The following is a 20,532-nucleotide window of genomic DNA, read 5'->3' on the forward strand; positions in this document are numbered from 1 at the left end:
CAATCCTGCACCTGGCTCAGTACATTTCAGGTGGGATTTTTGAAAAGCTGCAAAACTTGCAAAATGGTTCCATTCTCTCCCATCTATACACTGCAGCTAAGAGACCACTAGCTAGATCTATTTATTTAGCCAGTACGGAAATCACTAGTGCCTTTGACCGGGTTATACGTAAAAGATTATGGGCTACACTTAGTTTCACTAAATCTTCTGAGATAACCCAACGTCTAACAGCACTCCATCATGAGGAAACCAAGATCAGTATCCGACTGAGTACAGATGGTATTCTGTCCCACCCAATCAACACCATGGGCCTGAGGCAGGACTGCATGCTCACTCTGCTACATCTTAACCTGAATCGATTAGACATCAATAACCTGTAGGACTCAATACTTTGCCGTTCAAACTGAATTCCATGACCTTCCAATGGCTTGCCTCTGCAGATGCCCTGCTCTTTTTTGACTAATCCCCCATTAGTCAAAAAGTAAACTTTCTACTTTCACCTCTTATGCAGTTGACAATAACCTAGTGAATGGCAGTAAGCCTAAGATACACTTTTTCTATCAAAAGATCCCCAACAACGAGGTCTTGGAACATGGGGGACTTAAAAATGTGGAGAGCGTAACCTCTTTGGAATATTTGTCTTTCACTATGCAGCAAGATTCATCTATTAAGATCTATGCAGCCCCTATCTGCCCAACTAAAACATGTTTATTCAATATATTGTAAATTCTCAATCACTGCCTGAGTTGTGATTTTATAGTGCCAAAATTGTACCCACTTTGATTTATGGCCTATAAGTTGTGTTTGCAGATGTGGGGCCATTCATAAACTCCCTTGAAGGACTGAAATGAAAAGAACACTGTTTGGCTCTTGCAATACCTACCTATGTTCCGCGTCATGTGTTGGGGCTCATGATACTTGAATCCTTAGTAATCTGGAAGAGGCAGTCTATCTATGCCAAGTTGCATGACACCCCCCCTTCTCAATAGTTTATATGAAGACCACAATATAATTTTAGCTGAAAGTGCAGTGGCAAATTTTACTGTCTCCATCGTATTTTAACTGAGTTAGGTTCTTACATTTCTGAATTGATTAATAATCCAACGAAAGACAAGAAGAAACTATTTGATAGAAGAACAAGTTACTCACTTACCTGGTAACCTTCTTTCGATGGGATGGTCCGACGACATAGTCCATATCTGACAGGTAAGCAGCACAGCTGTGGTGATTACCTGTCATAGATATGGAATACGTTAGAGGACCCAATCCCCTCAAAACTATTTGCTAGATATTGGCACCTTACCACGGATAGGCTGCACCTATTCACAATATAGCAAATATTCAATGATTATCTGGACATTCTAATCAAAGTATATCTATTTCCTTGTAACACATTGAGCAGATGGTGTATTAGATTTAAATTTAATTAACTGCCAACACTTGATTGTCTTGGTCCAAGAACGGCCATTACAAAAGATAGAACATGTAGGTGGTGTGTTAACAAAAAAGAAATGGAGTCCCTAAAACAACTGGTCATCTATTGTACTCAGACCAGCAACCTGAGACAGAGGGATCTTGACATGTTTCAAAACTCTCCTTTTGTGGATGAAGGAGAGGGCTTGTGGGCAAGAATGATGCTTGGGGATGGTTTCCTTAATATTGCCACTTTGTAGACTCCTAGCAATTCTTTTTGAATGATGTATTACTTTTAAACCTGTGATTAAAGCAGGTATTTTATTAATTATTATAATTAGTTTTAAACACAAATCTTTAAATCTCAATTGTATCATACTTTAAAACATTTTAAAATCAAATCAACTATGAATCGATTTAATCATGTATTGTATGAATTATGAATCTTATGCACCTTTAATATATTGCAAATGTATTTTCGTCCATGTTCTTTCTTTTCCTCGCTAATTTATATATGAAGAGAAGGTAACATCAAAAGGAGGAAGGAGGCTAGTTGCAGAAAGACGTGGGAACATTAAGAGAATGGAGTGGAGATAACCAAGAAGCAGGAGGTGAAAAACCTCTAGAAAAAGGAGGCAGTGGTAGCATCAGAGGCCAGAAGTGACACCGAAGAGGTAACATTTAGGGGTGTTTGTGATATGGAAGAGGTGGCGGAAAGACTACCTTGAAGGTGGTATGGTGGAAGAGGTGGGACGTGCAACATCAGGGAGAGAAGTGGGTGCTTCATAGGACAAATACCACATGAGGATGAAGGTTAGAAGCAGCAATAGCATGCAGAGAGCTGGCCTGTTGACAACATCCAGAGAGGTGGCAGAGAAGGCAAGAACATCATGAGGTAAAGGAAGGACTGAGTCAGTAGTGGGATTCCCACACTTAGATATTCACAGCAGGAAGGTGGTGTTGGATCAGGCCAACCCTAGGCAGACCAGATGGTGGGAGGAGGAATGTGACAGCAAAAAGGAGACTATTGATTACAGAGGTGGAGAAAGAATTCAGGCGGCAGCCCAAGCAAGGCTGCACCCCAAGGACCCTTCTCATGGTGCCGTCTACTGACCCACCTAAAGAAACTAAACACACAAGTGAGTTGTGGGGAAGGGGTCCCCTGAAAACTCACACCCAGATAAGGCAGAGAAGTGTTTGGTCACCCTAAAGCTCAACTCCAGGAAAGGGTCATGCAACTCATCTTAGACTGTCAAAAAAGGACACTTTATCTAGTGGTGAGGAAGGCTTAGGAATCTGCAAATCGTGGAAAACCCACTGGATAAGGCGAGAGTCTCAGAGAAAGGGGACTGATTCCAACTAAAGAAAACAATCTTAACCTTTATTTTGTTTGAGAAGAGTCCATTTTTATTTAAGTTTTCCCTGCCTGCAACACATCCCCCTCCCACCCAAATAAAGATGGTGAACTACAAAAAATGGTCTTGGCACCCATCTTGCTATCGGGCAAAGTCCTGTGGCAGTATACATATGGTACAAAAGAAGCATTGGCCGTGCTCATGCAGGCCAGACCCAGCTATGCTAAAGAAGGCCTCAAGCAGGCAGGAACTCAGGACACAGCAGCCATGTTAACAACTGATGGCAGCAGATAGACTGGTACTTAAACCCCAAGAGCCCAAAGTGTGCGCCATGACTGTCTGGTGCATGTGCTGGCTAGTAAATTCTGACTCTCCCAAAGACTGCTCATCTTTGTTAAAGATGTACTTACGTTATGCCACTACTTTAATACTCAGTAGGGTTGACAGATCTACCACAATGTCAGGTACTTCAGGCATTAACCTACAAGACTGGCAAGATGAACAAAAAGGTGACAATCCAATTTGATACAGAGCCTACCTGTGGCCAGTCGAGCAAAGCAGCAGTCATCTGTCCAGTTTGGTTACAATCATCATCTATAGCCTGCAAAAAAGTAAACACAATGAATTCAAGAGCCGACAAGCTTTAACTGGCATGTGCAGCTATGCTTGGCAGAGAAAAGAGCTCAGAAAGACAAGCAGGCATACATTTTCAATCCCAAAAAAAGCAGGTTAGTAGCGAGAGGGTGGCTTACAGGTCAGGGTTGGAACACTAAAGTGACAATACTGCATTAAACTGGAGCTTCACGCAACCTCAGTCTATTAAACATCTGCCTTATAAAATGAAAGTTCATTTCACATAAAATGCATAAGCAGGTTTTCATAATATCAAACAACTGAAGAAACAGAATAGTGCCAAATCCAAAACTAGATTACTAAGAGTATTGCGATGAGGAAATAAGCACACTAACAAAGTAAAGTGGGTGTACCTTGATCTGGAATAAAATAATGTAATGTGCAAGGGCAGTAAAAGTGTGGTCAATCATATGCGACAAAGTTCCCTGCCTAACCTTGAGCCACAAGAGTGGGATGTGCAAGTGGCCAGGGTCACTCTGCTAGTTGATGCTAGAACCAGATGGAGTATACAGGGGATTCTTAGACTACAACACTCACTGGCTACGCGCACTATAGCAGTGGGAAGTCACAGGAGTTCCAACCCGCCTACCACCACAACCAATGGCAATCAGGTAAAGGGGGTCAACTCCAAATCCATTGAATAAACCGCTATGCATAATAGTAGGTTTCCTAGTCTTAGTCCAGCGCCCTAGGCAGACAAACACCCAGCCTAAGAATTAAAACCTTTAAATAAAACGAAGTTGCAGAATTTTGAAATTTCCCGCAAGTGTGGAAATCCATTTCTTTTCTGTAGCTCAGCAGAAAATCTTGCACTTAATGAACAAAGAATGAAATAATCTGACTGCATCATCCACGCGAAGAAAACAGAATAACCTGTTTAGGGAGGAATGGGTACCACTATATAGTACGATTACTTATACGATGTGAATAATATTCAATTAGAAGGTGCATACCAGTTTCCATAATTGCACAAATGCGGAAGGATAATCTTAGGTAAAGAAACCGAGGGACATTCTTCAGAACTGCTTGGACACAACCGTAGCTTGCTTTATTTTGAACAGCTCTAATAAATGATTGGACAAAGTAAAAACAAGTATTTCCTTTGTGATGGTGCAATGAACAATAGATGTACAGAGGCAGGTACATGATGCATTGTGCATACGTACCAGGAGACTGGAGTTTAGATCAGCAGAATTCTTTCATATTGTGTTCATCAATTATCAAATTTTTCGGGCTCAGCATAACTCGTGTCATTAGCTTGATCTGGAGGCCTATTGCTAAACGTGCATGAAAGTAAAATTGTTTCTGAATTGCACCCGTTTACCTGGACAACCCCTCATGCAGACACCACATTTCTATATCAATTGTTCAACTAAGGAACAAGTTAGTTACCTGTAACTGTTGTTCTCCAGCATGGGTCTGGCATGGATTCACATGCTCATGAATATTCCCCGTCGTCAGGCTGGGAATCCTCGGTAAAGAAAAAACCAGTATCAGTTTCGTTTCTGATCTGACTTTCGTAGTAATAACCAATCACTGGTCTCTGCGTCATACTGACCACAGCCAATGACTGCCCTCTACCTAAGCCCCACCTCTGGCAGCCATCTTCAGATTTGGAAGCACGTGAAGTGGCAGTATGACCAAGTGAAGAGCCGCAGAGGGTTAGGCGGGAGGGTTCGCATGTGAATCCATGCCAGACCCATGCTGGAGAACAACAGTTACAGGTAAGTAACTTGTTCCTTCTCCAGCATGGGGTCTGGCATGGATTCACATGCTCATGAATAAAGAATACATAGCAGTACACACATGCACAACCACGGGAGGTGGCAAAGGCTCAATATTAAGCATCACATCAAACTCAACATTAAGCATCTTACCTCCTCACCAGGCTCACCTCAGGCGAACAGGTTGCGCAGCACTGCTTGGCCGACCCTGGACTCCTCCCTGGAATCCCGGTCGACGCAGTAGCATTTCGTGAAGGTGTGCGTCGACCTCCACGTAGCAGCCCTGCATATGTCCAGCAGGGGCTCACCAGATAGGAACGCTGTGGTAGCTGCGATCGCTCTGGTGGAATGGGCACTCGGACGGCCAGGCAGCGGTCGGTTTGCCAACCGGTGACAGTACATGATACAGCCGGAGAGCCATCTGGAAATGGAAGCCTTCGAGAGAGCCTTCCCCTGATTGACCGGTCCAAAGTTCACAAAGAGTTGTGACGTCTTCCGAAAACACTTCGTGCGGTCCACGTAGAACTTCAGCGCTCTAGCCACATCCAGCGAGTGCAAGGTCCTCTCAGCCGGCGACGAAGGCGACGGGAAGAACACAGGCAACACCAAGGGTTCGTTGAGATGGAAGTCCGACGGTACCTTGGGCATGAAGGAGGGGTGCGTCCTGAGCACTACCCTCGTGTCGTGAAAAGTCAAGTACGGGGCCTTGCAGGAAAGGGCCTGGATCTCTCCCACTCGTCGTGCGGAGGTGATGGCCACAAGAAACGCTGTTTTCCACGACAGAAATTTCAACGGAGCTGAGTGCAGAGGCTCGAACGGAGGTCCCATGAGCTTGGTCAGCACCACGTTGAGCTCCGACGCCGGGGCCGGAGCCTTCACCGGCGGGAATGATCTGAACAGTCCCTTCATGAACTCTTTCACCAGACGATGAGACCACAAGGACGTCCGCCCCGTGGTTCTGGTGTATTGGGAGATCGCAGCAAGATGAATCTTGATGGACGCGTGTGCCAGTCCAGCTTTGGCCAGCGTCAGCAGGTACGGCAGTACTTGGGGGGCCGTAATCCGTAGAGGGTTAATCTTCTGTGCGTGGCACCAGACAGAGAACCTCTTCCATTTGTGTCCGTAGCATTTAAGAGTCGAGGACGCCCTGGCCTTTGCAAGAACCTCTCTGCAGTCGGCCGGTATGTCGTATTCTCCAAACTCTAGCGCTGCAGGAGCCAGGCCTGCAGGTTCAGCGATTTCGGGTCGTGGTGGAGGATGGCGCCTCCTTCTCTGGAGAGTAGATCCGCGACCACCGGCAGCTTGATTGGCGGGGACGCCGACAAGTCCAGAAGGTCCGGGAACTATATCTGCCTCGGCCACGCAGGTGCGACGAGGATCATCCTGCACCGTGACCTCTTGAGCTGGTTGACGAGCCGGATTAGCAGTGGCAAAGGAGGGAACGCGTAGAGGAACAGGCCCTCCCAGGGGAACGAGAAAGCATCGCCCATGCTCCTCGCCTGGGGAAACCTGCTGGCGAACCTCCGGCACTTGGAGTTCGTCGCCGTCGCGAACAGGTCGATCTGGGGTGTGCCCCACCGTCGGAAGAGGCGATCCACTAGATCCTGCCGTAGCTCCCACTCGTGGCACGAGCGCAGCTCCCTGCTGAGTGAGTCGGCGATGGTGTTTTTTATCCCTGCCAGATGAAACGGCACCAGAAATATCCTTTGGGCGATGGCCCAATGCCACAGGTCCTGCGCCTCCTTGGACAGTGCTGGGGACCTGGTTCCGCCCTGTTTCCTGATGTAAAACATGGTGGTGGTGTTGTCGGTGAAGATCCTCACCACCTTGCCCTTGAGGGACGGAAGGAAGGACCTGAGGGCCCAAAACACTGCACGGAGCTCCAGGATGTTGATATGTAGGGATTTCTCCGTCGGGAGCCAAAGGCCTCTTGCGTGCAGATTTTCGGTGTGCGCTCCCCACCCTTCCAGGGAGGCATCCGTGGTCACTGTCTCCTGGTGGGCTGGGGTCTGGAAGTCCAAGCCCGCCGTCAGATGCGCGCGGGTGCCCCACCACCGGATCGCTCGTCGGAAACTCTCGTCGAGTGTGATCCTTTCCTCGAAGCTGCCCGTCGTTTGGATCCAGCGCGCGTCCAGGAACTCCTGTAACGGGCGCATCCGGAGCCTGCACATGGGAATGAGGTAGATGCAGGAAGACATCATTCCGAGGAGGGACTTGATGGACCTCACCTTGGCCGCGTCGGCCACCAACATCCGCTGCACCTTGCCCAGGATGGTCCTGGTCCTCTCCTCCGACGGGGAGGCCAGAAGGGACACTGTGTTGAGCCTCGCTCCCAGAAACAGAGCGTCTTGCGCGGGTACCAGGTGGGATTTGGCGTAGTTCACGGAGAATCCCAGGTCCGTGAGAAGTTGGACGGTCCTTGCCGTGTGAACCACGGCGAGTTCCCTCGTCTTGGCTCGGATGAGCCAGTCGTCCAGGTAGGGGTAGACGTGGAACCTTCGCGGCGCAGCTGCGCCGCCACCGGTGCGAGGCACTTGGTGAATACCCTGGGTGCCGACCGTAGTCCGAAGGGGAGGGCTTTGAACTGGTAATGACGCCCTTGGACCACAAACCTGAGGAATTTTCGGTGCCCCTTTAGGATGGGAATATGGAAGTAGGCATCCTCCAAATCCAACGACGACAGGAAGTCTCCTTCCTCCAGCTGACCCAGGACGTGCTGGAGGGTGACCATCCGGAACTTCTGCGCCTTGATGAACTTGTTCAGACGTCGCAGGTCCAGGATGGGGCGCCATCCCCCCGTCTTCTTCTTCACGAGGAAGTATCTCGAGTAGACTCCGGAGCCCCGAAGCCTCTTTGTGACGAGTTCGATGGCGCCCTTCCTGAGCATCGCTTTTACCTCCAGGAGAAGTTGAGGGACGTGAAGTTCTTTCCTGGCCACGGGGGGGGACGCACGGGCACCTTCTATGGAACTCGAGCGCGTGGCCCCGGGCCAAGGCGTCCAGCACCCAACGGTCGGTGGAGATGGACTCCCACACGCTGACGAAGCTCGCCAGCCGGCCTCCCACCGGGGTGCTTCAGTGGGGGCCCGACCCCACGGCCGGTTCAATCCTGCTTCGACGAGGCTTTGCCGCCTTGACCTCCTTGGCGACGACGGCGGGGTCCGCCAGACTTGCCTCGTCCTCTGTAGGCCTCCTGAGACGACGAGCGGGCCGCTTGACGGTAGGTGGAGAAACCGCCGCCGGAACCTTTGGAGGCGCCCTTGCCTCCGCTGCTCCGAAAGGGCGTCCGTCGTTGTTGCAGAACTCCCAGGGCCCGGGCCGTCTCAGTGTCCGCTTTAATGGCCTGAAGGGAATCGTCCACTGTTTTCCCAAACAGGTTGTTCCCATCGAAGGGCATGTCCAGGACTCTGGTCTGAACGTCTTGACGGAAGTCCGTAGCCTTGAGCCATCCACGCCGCCTAAGGCAAACGCCGTTGCCCAACTGGCGGAACCCAGTGTCGGCGATGTCCGTCGCAACGGTAATGGCGTGGTCCGAAGCCACCTCACCTTCCTGCAGGATCTCCAGGGCCTCTGTCCTCTTGTCGTCCGCCAGGAAGTCCAGCAGGGGAGCCAGTTTGTACCAGAGCTCCCTGTCGTAGCGGGCCACGATAGCCAAGGCGTTGGCCGCTTTAATCGTCGTCGCTGCCGACAAGATGACTCTGCGTCCCATAGCGTCCAATTTCTTTCCCCCACCGTCCGGTGGGGAAGTCGATGTGAAGGCTGCACCCCCCCCGCTTTCTTCCTGGCCGCCGCGGAGACGACGGAGTCCGGGGTAGGCTGCGCCCGGAGGCACAGGGGGGCCGTGTCCGGGACCCGGTACTTCTTCTCGTACCGGTCTCTTCTAGCTGGCGTCGTGGAAGGGTTCTTGAGGAGGGTGAGGCCCTCATCCCAAATGTCGTCCAATAGAGGCACTGAGAGGACCGTCTTCCTCTTGGCCTCGCGCCGCTGATAAAGGAAACCTTCCTTCTTCTTCTCCTCAGGGCAGAGTTGAAAAAGCTTGGATGCCCTGGTGATCATGGAGTGGAACGATCCAATCTCGTCGGGCGGAGAAGCCCTGGTGGGAGGCGACGACGGTACATCCTCGTCGTATACCTCGTCGTCCCTACCCGTCGCTGCCGTGTCAGTCCCCGTATCATCCCCTCGGGTGGACGGGGAGGAGGGCTGGACGGGGCGCGACGGCTGAAAAGGAGGTGGAGGGTGGATCCTTCTTTTCTTAGTAGGGGGAACACCAGAAGGTCCCGGTTCTGGGTCCCCCGACGGGAGAGGTTCCTCCGTCGGCAACGGTAGTCTCGTCCTTATCTCTGAGCATAAGGACTGTATAGCCAACAAAATGGCCGCCGAGTTGTCTTGCGGTGCTGGCAGAGGGGAATCCGACGGGCGATCAGGGGCCCCGTCGGTACCCTCGACGATGTCGTCGTCACCTGCGTCGGGATCCATCCCGACGGGCCGGTCTTCTTCCACGCCGAGGCCGTGGCTTAAGACCTCGACCAGTTCCTCCTCCGAGGTTGAAGCCGAATCTACGACGACGCCCTGCCCCTCCTTTCTCTTCCCCTCGGGGGATTTCACAGGGGTCCTATCGATGGGCACAAAAGAGGACTCCCTCCGAGGTGGCAGGGAGACTCTGAGCCCCGAGGTCGCCACCACTGGTGTAGCCTGCACAGGCTGAGCCAGGGCCGCCGCGACAGTTTCGATAGAGGGCTTGGCCGGATGGATTAAGGCCTTCACCACCTTAGGTGCGCTCACCGCCTTATCCTTGAGGGGGGGGGACACTGCCTCGCTCCCCCTCCGCCTTCGAGCTCGACCGGGGCCTCTCCAGGAGCTTCGCCGGGTGCTCGGCCTTCCTCTTACCCGACCCAGAGCGTTGGCTCATGGTTGATGGTGCCGGGGAGGGTGCGCCCTGCCTGGCGCCCGTAGAGCCCGACCGTTCGGCGCTCCCGGTGCCAGCGGACTCGCGGTGCTTGGCCTTATGTTGGACCCCCGTCGCCGGGGCGTCCTCAAAGGTCTTAGAAGACCGCTCAGATTTCTTCTTCTCGCCGGACGGGCTCTTCCCTTCTAGCCAGTTGGCGAGACGTTGATGGCGGTCCTTCATGGTCCGCTCCGACATGTTGCCGCAAAACGCACAGTCCTTCTCCACGTGCGTCTTGTCCTCATGTAGGCAGTAGAGACAAAAAGAGTGTTCGTCCTCCTTGAAGACGTTCTGCAGCTGGCATCCAGGGCAGACCCTGAACAGCTTTCCGGGCGTCGAGCTTCCCTTCTCCTGGGCCATGACCGGGCCTGAGAAACTTCTGGAGTCCTCCAAAAGCGTAGCTCGACGAAATCTTCACCCTTGAGGGGCGCAGACGAATCCGACACGGGTCCCCGTTGATCGGATAGAGAGTCGGTGGAGCTTGAGGCTCTTTTGACCGAAAAAACAAAGTTTTTGAGAAAAAACGTGAAAAAAATAGCACTAACGCTCGAGAGCAATAGCACGAGGATCCCAACACATGAACGTGCGGTAAAAATCTGAAGATGGCTGCCAGAGGTGGGGCTTAGGTAGAGGGCAGTCATTGGCTGTGGTCAGTATGACGCAGAGACCAGTGATTGGTTATTACTACGAAAGTCAGATCAGAAACGAAACTGATACTGGTTTTTCCTTTACCGAGGATTCCCAGCCTGACGACGGGGAATATTCATGAGCATGTGAATCCATGCCAGACCCCATGCTGGAGAAATGTATTTACTCCGTTCCCCAAAGTTAAAATCCAGTCTCTTTATGAAATACTGAAAGTCACCGACAATGGCAGAGTTGCAAAGCCTGTGTTGCCAATCCACCACTGTGCTCCAGACCTTAACCTAAGTGTTTCGTGTTAATTGGCAAGAATAGATCAATGGAGGTTTGTGCTCCCCTATCCCTTGTGGGACTCAAAGCTACATCTATATTAATAAACGTCAAAATATATGGGTGTAGGGCGTGCTTGCCGAAACGTTCGTCATACAACTCCATAGCGTTTCACCAATCCACCGAAGTTTGCATAGCTACCTGTTGGGACTCTCCAGACGAGACAGTTGCCTGAAATCGGTTAAACATTGATGTGGTCGTAGAAAGACCAGTCTCGACACGAGGAACAAAACTCAAGGTCCCTATGGGACCTCAAAAAACCACGTTTCAAGGATCTACGATGCAGTTTGAGATATTTGCACCGCAACTAACTGCAATGAACTGCACCACACCAGGGTTAGGCAACAGGTGGGGAGCGAGCACAGAAGGTTCCAGTATGCAGCAGCATGCCTACTATCACCTACCCACGAACGTCTGCCTGCGTGTGGCTGGCTGGTGGTGTCAGCCAGCCACACGCACCCATTCTCAGTGCAGTTTACTTAAGGGTGCATAGCACATCAATCGATAAGCGAGTTGGACCACTGACCTACAGGATCGCCAATTTTCAACAATTGATGTGTTGTCATTTATATCTAATAAACACGTTCAGAGAACGGGTACTTTGTTAGTTAACAATAAACGAGGTCTTTTGTGTGGGCCCAAAGCATGTTAAAATTATACTTTATTTTATACTTTGCTACTAGACCAAATTCCACACAGGATAGCCTGGTTCTACCAGCATTTAGCATCAGGCACCATTGAAAAGAGGCAGAGGATGACCCCCCCCCTCTTCAGTTTGTGACACCTGTGTGTAAAACTGGGGTAACTGCTAAGGGCACTGCAGACCTGCTGACACCCCATTTCCACGGTCTGACAAAGGAAAGCATGTAACTCTTCTTCATCTTCTACATTTATGCCGCATTCCTCCACCTCAAAACCTTGTTGTCTAGGTAGGAGCCAAACAGAAAATTGCCAGAAAATGTGAGATTTGGTATTTTGTTGTCTGCATCAGATTTAAGAGTGGTGAGGCCTACATTTGACAATCTCATCACAAACAGGGCTGGGCAACTACTGGTCTGAGAAATTTGATAAAATCTTTAGAAATGATGCCCAGGTTGTCTGATAACAGGCCTCCCTGACCACTTACAAAATATTCATATCATGAGTTATTGTGAGCACCTCTGCACCAAAGTTAAATGTCTTGTCCCACGTGGAGTAGCTGGAAATGTAGGGAAAGTGTTCTTGCCCACGGATTTCATCCTTCTAAACTACTTGGTGGTGTTGATGCAGGGGAATGTGTCTGCTAAAACCGCTTTAAACCAGATTTTGAATTGAGGGAGGTGGCCTAAGTTTTGTGTCTCATCTGAACTCATAAGCCAATTAATCAATGATGTACGTGTTCATAATTAGCTTGGTAGCAAAAAATATATAATAAATTGGCGACTAATCAGCTTTGTCTAAAATTACAATCTGAGGATATACATCTGAAGCGGTCAATATGCATTCTGATGCCACAGTCTTCTGACAATGTCAGAGGATGTGCAATACGTGATGCAATGAACTCTCATAATGCTGCCAAGTGTGCACCCTAACCATAGAAAGGGCTCAATTTGGTGCATAGACTCTTGGGGGAATCATGGGAGGTGTTCTTGGTCTGCAAACAGGAAATCCGTGCCAAGATGGGGACCTGAACCTTGGTGGAGTTTGTGGCCTTACTGGTGGTGTCTTCTCCATGGGGGCTCAAGGAAGCGACACCCCCCCAACCCCACCCGATGGGTACTCAAAAGTTTCTTCTTAGGACACAAGATTCCCCTGGCGGTTCCTGCGAGCATTCCCACAGCTCAACTGTCATTGGCAGCTCAACTATGTCCAAATTTAACTGCACAATTGAAAAACAGGAAGGATCTTCTGGGAATCAACCATTTCAACAAAGCTTTTGGCAAAAGTTCACAAGGATGAGCATGGTCTCAGTTTATTTTTTGTACATCTAGCACTTGCTGTGACAAAGATGTTGTGGTCTTCTGAGTGATCCACTAGGGTTGTCTGAATGAGTCACTGAAGGTCAGGAGGACCTGAGGTTTCCAGTCAACCTTTTTGAAGTCTGGGATTCAGAAGCTGGTCATCCAGATTAATATCCCATCAAATTCTGAAGTTTTATTCTCTCACAAACATTCAGTCATCTGTCAGACATTTTATGACACATTGTATACTAGTATATGATGTGGTCACTGGGAAGACAACCCGGGTGTCTTTCTGCAATAACAGCAAGGACGTCTGACAAATAATTCCAGCATGATTACCTCCGGAAAGAGGACATTTTTTGTTAGTTTTAATGGAGCAATCAGTTTTAATTGCATATAAAGGCATAATGTGATAGACCACTTTGTCTACTCCAGAAAATATACAAGACAAAGGAATAGCAGCGGGAACAAGAATGTGCAAACACCCATACTCAGCAACTGAATCTAGATGACTCATCTGTCACTCTCCGGCCGGCCTCTCTTTGCCCTCCTCTTGCTCCAACCTGTGAGGCTAAAAACCTCAGGGTCATCTTTGACTCCACACTCTCCTTGTCTCTTCACATCTCTGATGTCTCCAAGAAGTCACACTACCAACTGCACCTCCTCAGAGGTATTCTACCTTTCCTCTCCTTCCCCCCAGAACCTCACTGTCTCCAGAGCCCTGGTTCTCTCTAGGCTGGTCTACTGCAACAACCTCTTTCTAAATCTGCCGTCCTCTACTCTCCACCCTCTGCAACTCATTCAGAACAGGTCTGCGAGACTTGTCCTTGGCCTCAAGCCAGGGGATTGTATCTCTCCAGGACTGAAATCTTTGCACTGGCTCCCAGTGGCTGCAAGGATCAAGTTCAAAACCCTCTGCATTGTCCACAAGGCCTTCAGGGGCCCGGGCCCAAAATACCTTCAACTCTCTCTTCCTAAATGTCTTCCTTTGCTCATCCGCCTCCAACTCCCTTGGTCAGTTGCTTCTCCAAGCAACGAGTTGGCGGTAGATCTCTTTCTTCGGCTGGGGCTTCCCTCTGGAACAGCCTCCTGGAGAACCATCTCCAGTTCCGGAAGCACCTCAAAACCTCTCTTTGCGTTTGCCTTTTCTCCTCCTCTCCCCTGCTGAACTCCTGGCGGATTTGGAATCTGCACTGGTGACCTGGCCACACTCTGATCCCGGGCCCAGGTCCCTCCCCCGCCAGTCACACTCCTGCACTGCCTGCCTGGCATCCCCCACACTTTGGGACTGTTCTGTATCCCTTCAGTCCCACCACCAGCACTTGACACCTGATGCCTGCACTCACCTTTGCACTTGCCACCTGCTGGCCGTTACTTATTGTTATTTTATTCCCATGTACTGCACTGTTCCTTCCCCCGCCCACCCCCGCAGTTTCCCCCTTCCCCTTTCCCATGCACTTGTGCGATCTGAATGACACCTGGCCTAGTATGATCGTTGTCTGTCCTCCCTTTGTTCCCCCTCCCTTGCCTCGTCGCGCCTTGAAAAACTTGTGTATAGGCGCTTTTTATACATGCCATATCATATCAAAAGTATATAGGGAGGATGCACCAACAAAATTGTTTTACCACACTTCAACTTTTGCAATAATGAGGCTAAACCTACAATTGTGGCTAAAAAGGAGTGTACCTGTAGAAAACTAACCCAGAGAAGTCTAAGAATATAAACATTCTCAGACCTCAGCATTGAATAGAAGACATTGAGAGGTTGAACATGTTACTGCCACTGAAGTCGGCACAATGCAGTCCACTTTCTTATTTCTTACCCGCTTTATCACTACCCCGTGCCTCCATCATCTATAATTACAAATGGAGTATGAACAGCCAACTAGGATGGAGCCTTAAAAGGTAAAGTAGGAACAACATTCCTTCTCTTCAAAAAAAAAAAGTCAGACAGCTAGTAGAGGATAAAAACTGCTCAGTAAAGACCAAAAGGAAATCTAAAAATTGAAATGCGGAAGTAGAAAACGCTTTCATGCAGTGACCCCCAACATCCGGACTACACTTTTTCGGAAAACCTAACTATGCTCCAACTCCAAGTGAAGTGCAGGATGTGAGCATGCACTAGCCTAACACCTTAACGAGCCATAATGCATTTTTGTTGCTTTAAGATGGCATTCAATATGTATAATCGCTTTCCTTTTTAAAGTTGTGTGTATATGCTCTGCAGTGATAAAATCATGGTCACTCCCCAGTACTTTTTCCTTCGATAATCATCAGTTAACCGCTACACAATGCATTACGATGTATTTATAAGTGTGATTTCTACAGAGCATTGCTTGTATTTCAATGCACTTACTGGAAGCCACACTTGCTCCACAGGGCCATTTTGTGGTAACAAGTCAGACATGGTTGCGTTAAGTTTCTATGCTCTGGTGTAACAAACTGGAGCAAAAGCCCCGGTTGGCAACACCTGCGGCCGCCGGAGCAAAACATCTTATTTACGCAATAATGGGTTTCCATGAAAGTTAGTAAGCCACTTGCACGTGTAATACATATCAACATAGCTTCACTCAGTTTTCGCCCCATTATACAAATGCACGTCTTGTCCTTTGTTCCTTGCCTTTAACTAATTTTTAGCTTTACCAAATCATTTCTGACATGTTGGTAAAATAACACACCTGAAGACGTGCTACAGTCACATTAGGGTTTAACATTTGTGTTAACGATGCACCTTGTAATTTTCACAGGAATGCATCAATGGATAGCTGAACAATAAAAAGATGTTCAGCTATCTTGCCCACATTTCACTTCGCATTTTCTGCTAATCTGTTTATTTGAGATTAACCAAAGATGAATAACTTGTTTAGTATGAAATAACTGCATGTTAGGCATTTTTTGCCACAAATCCCTGTCAACTTTTTAGATCAAACTATTTGATTAGCATATTTACATCATTTATAACAAGTTTTGAAAATATACGTTTTTATTTTTAAACAAATTTTCTGTTGGCTGTCATCAATAACACGTCTTATCTATTAAACCCATTTCAAATTTATTATGGCTGGTCTTCATAAATTCATGTTTGAACCGGAGTACACAGATGAAGAAATGGAAGCAAGACAAGTCCAGAACTAACCGAGCAAGGCAATGACGAGGACGACAAATCTCCTGACCCCGAACCCAGTCGAATGGATTAGGTCTCCATTGTGTTAATGTCATCGTTGTGAGCTGCTGAAACCACCTGTTGTCAGGAGAACGCATAGGGCCCTATCTAGCCAAAGAAGACCCCCCCCCCCCTGCCCCATCCCCCACAGAGAATTACAAAGCAAACGGAATTTCGGGCAACATGTCTGATCCGTTGTTCTTCTAATGCGAATGGCATTGGTGCATGAACTTCGGGGCACAGTTAGTCTGTATGTCCTATTAAGTTTTGAATTACATTACAACTATTTTTACAAATATTTGCCAAACATTACTGTACTTTCCCCAGGCCTACAAAATGCATTCCTTAATACAGGATGGCACTAAAAGAGGCAAGCCACCCATCCATCCTCACCCATAATATGAATGCATTTGTCTTCAGCATGCCTACTTTATGAGGCTAATTAATAAAATGGTCAAATGCCCCAAATGACAAATCATTACTTTTGTAAACTACGGTTTCAGTTGCTGTGGATGATCATAAAGCTAATAAAAATGAGGCCTGGCAGAGTAAGAGAAATGATACGCACTGACTCATTTACTAGAGGGTCCTACCTCTTGCTTGCTTTCACAGTTAAAGAGGACGCCTGTCAATTGAACTGTGTAGCACGGCCAAATGACTTTTGAACTGTATTTATTTTTCAAAGCCAGACTTCACAATACCTACATACACTTTTCTTTCAGCCATTACGCAACCCACAAAAAGTGTACTGGAAATATATTTCCTATTCAATGTCCATGTTCAATATGAGTTTGGAGTACACAGATTAATATTGGTAAAGCATAGCCCCATTGTGTATGTATTCCTGAGCCCAAAATATCAAACACAGGATATTATACATTTTGAGTACAGAACGAAATAGTAAGAAGATACAAGGCCTGTTGCAGCGTTAAGCACAGTAAACTAATATTTAAAGTGACTGTCTTCATTTAGAGTGGAACACAAGTGTATAAAAACATGTAAGGCCTACTATAATCTAATTTCACCATTCAAGGTTATTTAGATGTCATTTCAATCAAGAGGATCTGAAATTCATGTGCAACACTGAAGCAGCCTTTGGGTTTCATTTCTGCTTTGCCAAGCAAGCCGGAAGGGGGAAACCTGGAAAGTACTGAGAACAAAACTTGAAATACTTTGCATGTTTTCCTTTCCTGGTCAGACACAATTTAAATGCACTTGAACAGTACAATAATGGGTCTTTCAGTACAGTTTTGGCTGGCTCCCAAGATAGTATCAACACACATTACACACCAGATGTCTTGCGACAGGTCCAACGTTTACCTTCAAAGGAAATCTTTAACATGCTTGACGTAACATGAATCATAAAAAATGCATTAGCCACAAAAGATCAAAGAAAAGGTGACTGACATTCAGATGCCCGGCATACAGACAATCTGCCTTGAATTAGTCCAGGCGAAAGGTGATGAACAAAACGCATACCCAGGCATTGGCTTAGTATAGTCAGAATATAGAGATGGAATATGAAAGGCTTTACATAGTCACTGTCACCACGTAGAGAACAGCTGCAACTGCACACCAACAGAATAAATGCATTTAAGATGAAGAAAAAGTACCTAAAATGTGTAACCACAAAATTAATGGATGCATTGTAACTGTAGAGCTGATTGTCCTAAACTTTGGATAGGTTGTAAATACAAGTAATACCCTATCCTATCAGATTCTGTAAAATATATATGGTAATCCATGTTTGAATTGATCAAAATGGCCAATGCATAAAATTGCCAAAATTATCAGAATTTAGTCAGTCTTAAATATTCTACCCCATTTGCAGAACCTAAAAATATAAATGTTATCCTTCTGTCGTATGGTCAAATAATTATGCCCCAAAACGAAATTAGCATATTTTGAACTGAAGTAGTTTCTTTCCCTCCCACTTTTGCTAACCATGTGGCTTAAAAACCACACGCAAAACAAGCAGGCGTTGGAGTTAGCAGCAAATACAATAGGATACAAATGGGACAGCAAGATAATTATGGAACATTGGGCGGGGAAGATTCAGAAGGGGAACAGACTGGAGAGCAGAAAGACTAACTCTACCCAGAGGGCAGACCTGTCCACTGAGAGAAGGATGCCAGAACAACCCATAGAAGGGAATACCAATCTGTGCTGGGAGATTGATTTCCAAATAAGCAACCTTAACTCAGGGTTTGATGTAAGAATGTTTTCTGGCTTACTGGGTTCCCTGCTGGATATCCCAAATCAGAAGTTACATCTTAAAAAGGTAAATTAATAAGATCGCTACCCATCCCCAAATTGTCCATATTAACCAGAGTAAAATCTGGGAAGACTAAGGCAAGGGAATTGCAGGGCGATGCAATTTGAAAACTAGACAGGAGTTAAGATTTCTAGGTCTTGTCGTCCTCTACTTACATTGAAAATAAAGTGGGATGTTTCTGTATGGCCCAGTCCACTTTTCAGTAAAAAATGAAATCCGAATTAGAATGCATTTTGGCTACCACTTAAAGCGGGATTGCCTTTGTAAAGTTATGAGTTGCAAATATAGTTAGTGGTTGAAGCCGGTATTGTCATTTAGATCATAATGGAACCATGGCCCACTATTGTCTTGTAACGCTCACCTGACTCCCACGGGGGCGCTGACCTGGTTCGCACTGCTGTGACCTCGTCTAAGGTGATGCGCAGGGTTTGGAAGACGGACTGGACCGGGCCCCAGATCTGGCTTGTCTGACTCGCAGAAGTATCCTTCTGTAGGTGAGAATAGGGGGTTAACTGTCTGCGGGGTAATGCAATCGGCCTCCCACTTACCCCTCTCACCCTCTACAAAACCGTTCTGTGCTTCCCCGTAGCGTCTCACCTTATGGTCTGGAAGGACGAGCTCTCCATCCTGCTTCTGATGCAGGGGCGCGTTGGTATCCAGTTACGTCACTGGATTTTCGGATGGGTGAGAACCAAACTTGCTTGGCTTCCAGGTAAGTTTTTCTATAAGTGGTTCCCCTTGTGTCCATGCATTAATGTTCTAATGCTAGTGTCTTTTTCCCCATAGGGGCCGGGGTACGGAATGCCGGGGAACAGGCACCGACCCGAGGTGAGCGGTGAAATCCTTGTGGAAATCAGGTAAGTCTTTAATGAGTGTTTTGGTAATGTCTTTTCATTCACTCATTAACGCTGATGTCTTTTTCCCCTTAGGGGCCGGGGTCCGAAAATGCCTGGATGCGGCGCGGACCCGAAATGAAAAGGGAATGACCCAACAGGTAAGTCTTGACATGGAGTTTTAGCTTCCCTTTTCCCTTCTTTCTCTCACCTTTGTTCTTGTCTTTTTCTCCCTAGGCGCGAGGGCGCGACTGCGAATCCGGATGGTCGCTGCTGAACATGGAGGCGCCCTGTAAAGGTGAGTAGAATGCGGCGCTGCAGCGATCGATGCGATGTGCTTTTAAAAATAAATGTCTTCCTTTTCAGGATTGTCGGCGAAATGTCTCTGGGATGCAGATTTAGCAGGTGAGGCCTTTTCCTTCTTCTGTTCTCTTGTTCCCTTCCTTTGCAGGTGATTCAGGATGCTGGCAGGTGTGGCAGAAGTCAAGATGCAGGAGCAGACACGGTGAGCGTCCAGCTGCTAGATGCAGAACAACGCGAAGCACGTGTGGCTGATCGGGTGTGGTTTAAATAGCCTTGGAAGAAGTTCCTAGAATGTGTCCTTCCTCCAATCAGGTATGTATCCTTCCCCGACCACGCCCGGGTGGTAAATGAGTCCCACAGGTAAAGTAGTTCCTTTCAGGCCTCAAGGAGGCCGGGGTTCTGCAGCATGGTCTGCATCAGGTAAGTGCACCCAAACACTTTCATAATGAGCCTTGCGCCTATGGCGCCAGGACTGATGTTTTCTATGAGCCTGGCGCCATAGGCGCCAGGACGCTGTCCAAAGGGCCCCTATAAGGGGTTGCTGGGACCTTCCCCGGGGACTTGATGTCTGCTTTCGGGGATGCAGGGCCTGAGTCGGCTCCCCGGGAGCGGGCATCGTGACATGTCTATAATAGAGTTAAGGTCGTATAGACTGGATGTTTGCGCAACAAAACGCATGCTGAAAGAACTAATTTTATTCATTAACTGTCTGAAATGCAAATCGTCTGCATTCCCTTGTCTTTCAATGCACAGACAGGCATAATGTTGGAGAGAAGGGGGTCTTCAACTAAGTATCTGTTAACTGAGAATAGTAAATTTCCAACTCAGAAATATAAAGCGACAAAGCATCTCCAGGCCTCTTTAAAATCGGGCATGCATTTAAATTGAAAGGAATACATACCTGTTTAAGGAAAGCCGCACACATATACCCACACACAAAATGCACTTTATGGTTCCATCAATGCATTGAATTTACA

At 47.7% G+C, this 20,532-nt stretch overlaps 1 protein-coding gene across 1 annotated transcript in view; it reads right to left on the minus strand.

The window, feature by feature from the left end:
- ETFB (electron transfer flavoprotein subunit beta) overlaps positions 1-20,532 on the minus strand; it is a 511,591-nt gene that overhangs the window by 152,708 nt on the left and 338,351 nt on the right. Inside the window, exon 4 of the mRNA XM_069604796.1 lies at positions 3,307-3,369. Within this exon, the coding sequence (XP_069460897.1) occupies positions 3,307-3,369 (63 nt within the window). The remainder of the gene's footprint in view (positions 1-3,306; positions 3,370-20,532) is intronic.

Source organism: Ambystoma mexicanum, chromosome 1p (assembly GCF_040938575.1).
Source record: "Ambystoma mexicanum isolate Mex_15411 chromosome 1p, UKY_AmexF1_1, whole genome shotgun sequence".
In the NCBI taxonomy this organism is placed as follows: Eukaryota; Metazoa; Chordata; class Amphibia; order Caudata; family Ambystomatidae; genus Ambystoma; species Ambystoma mexicanum.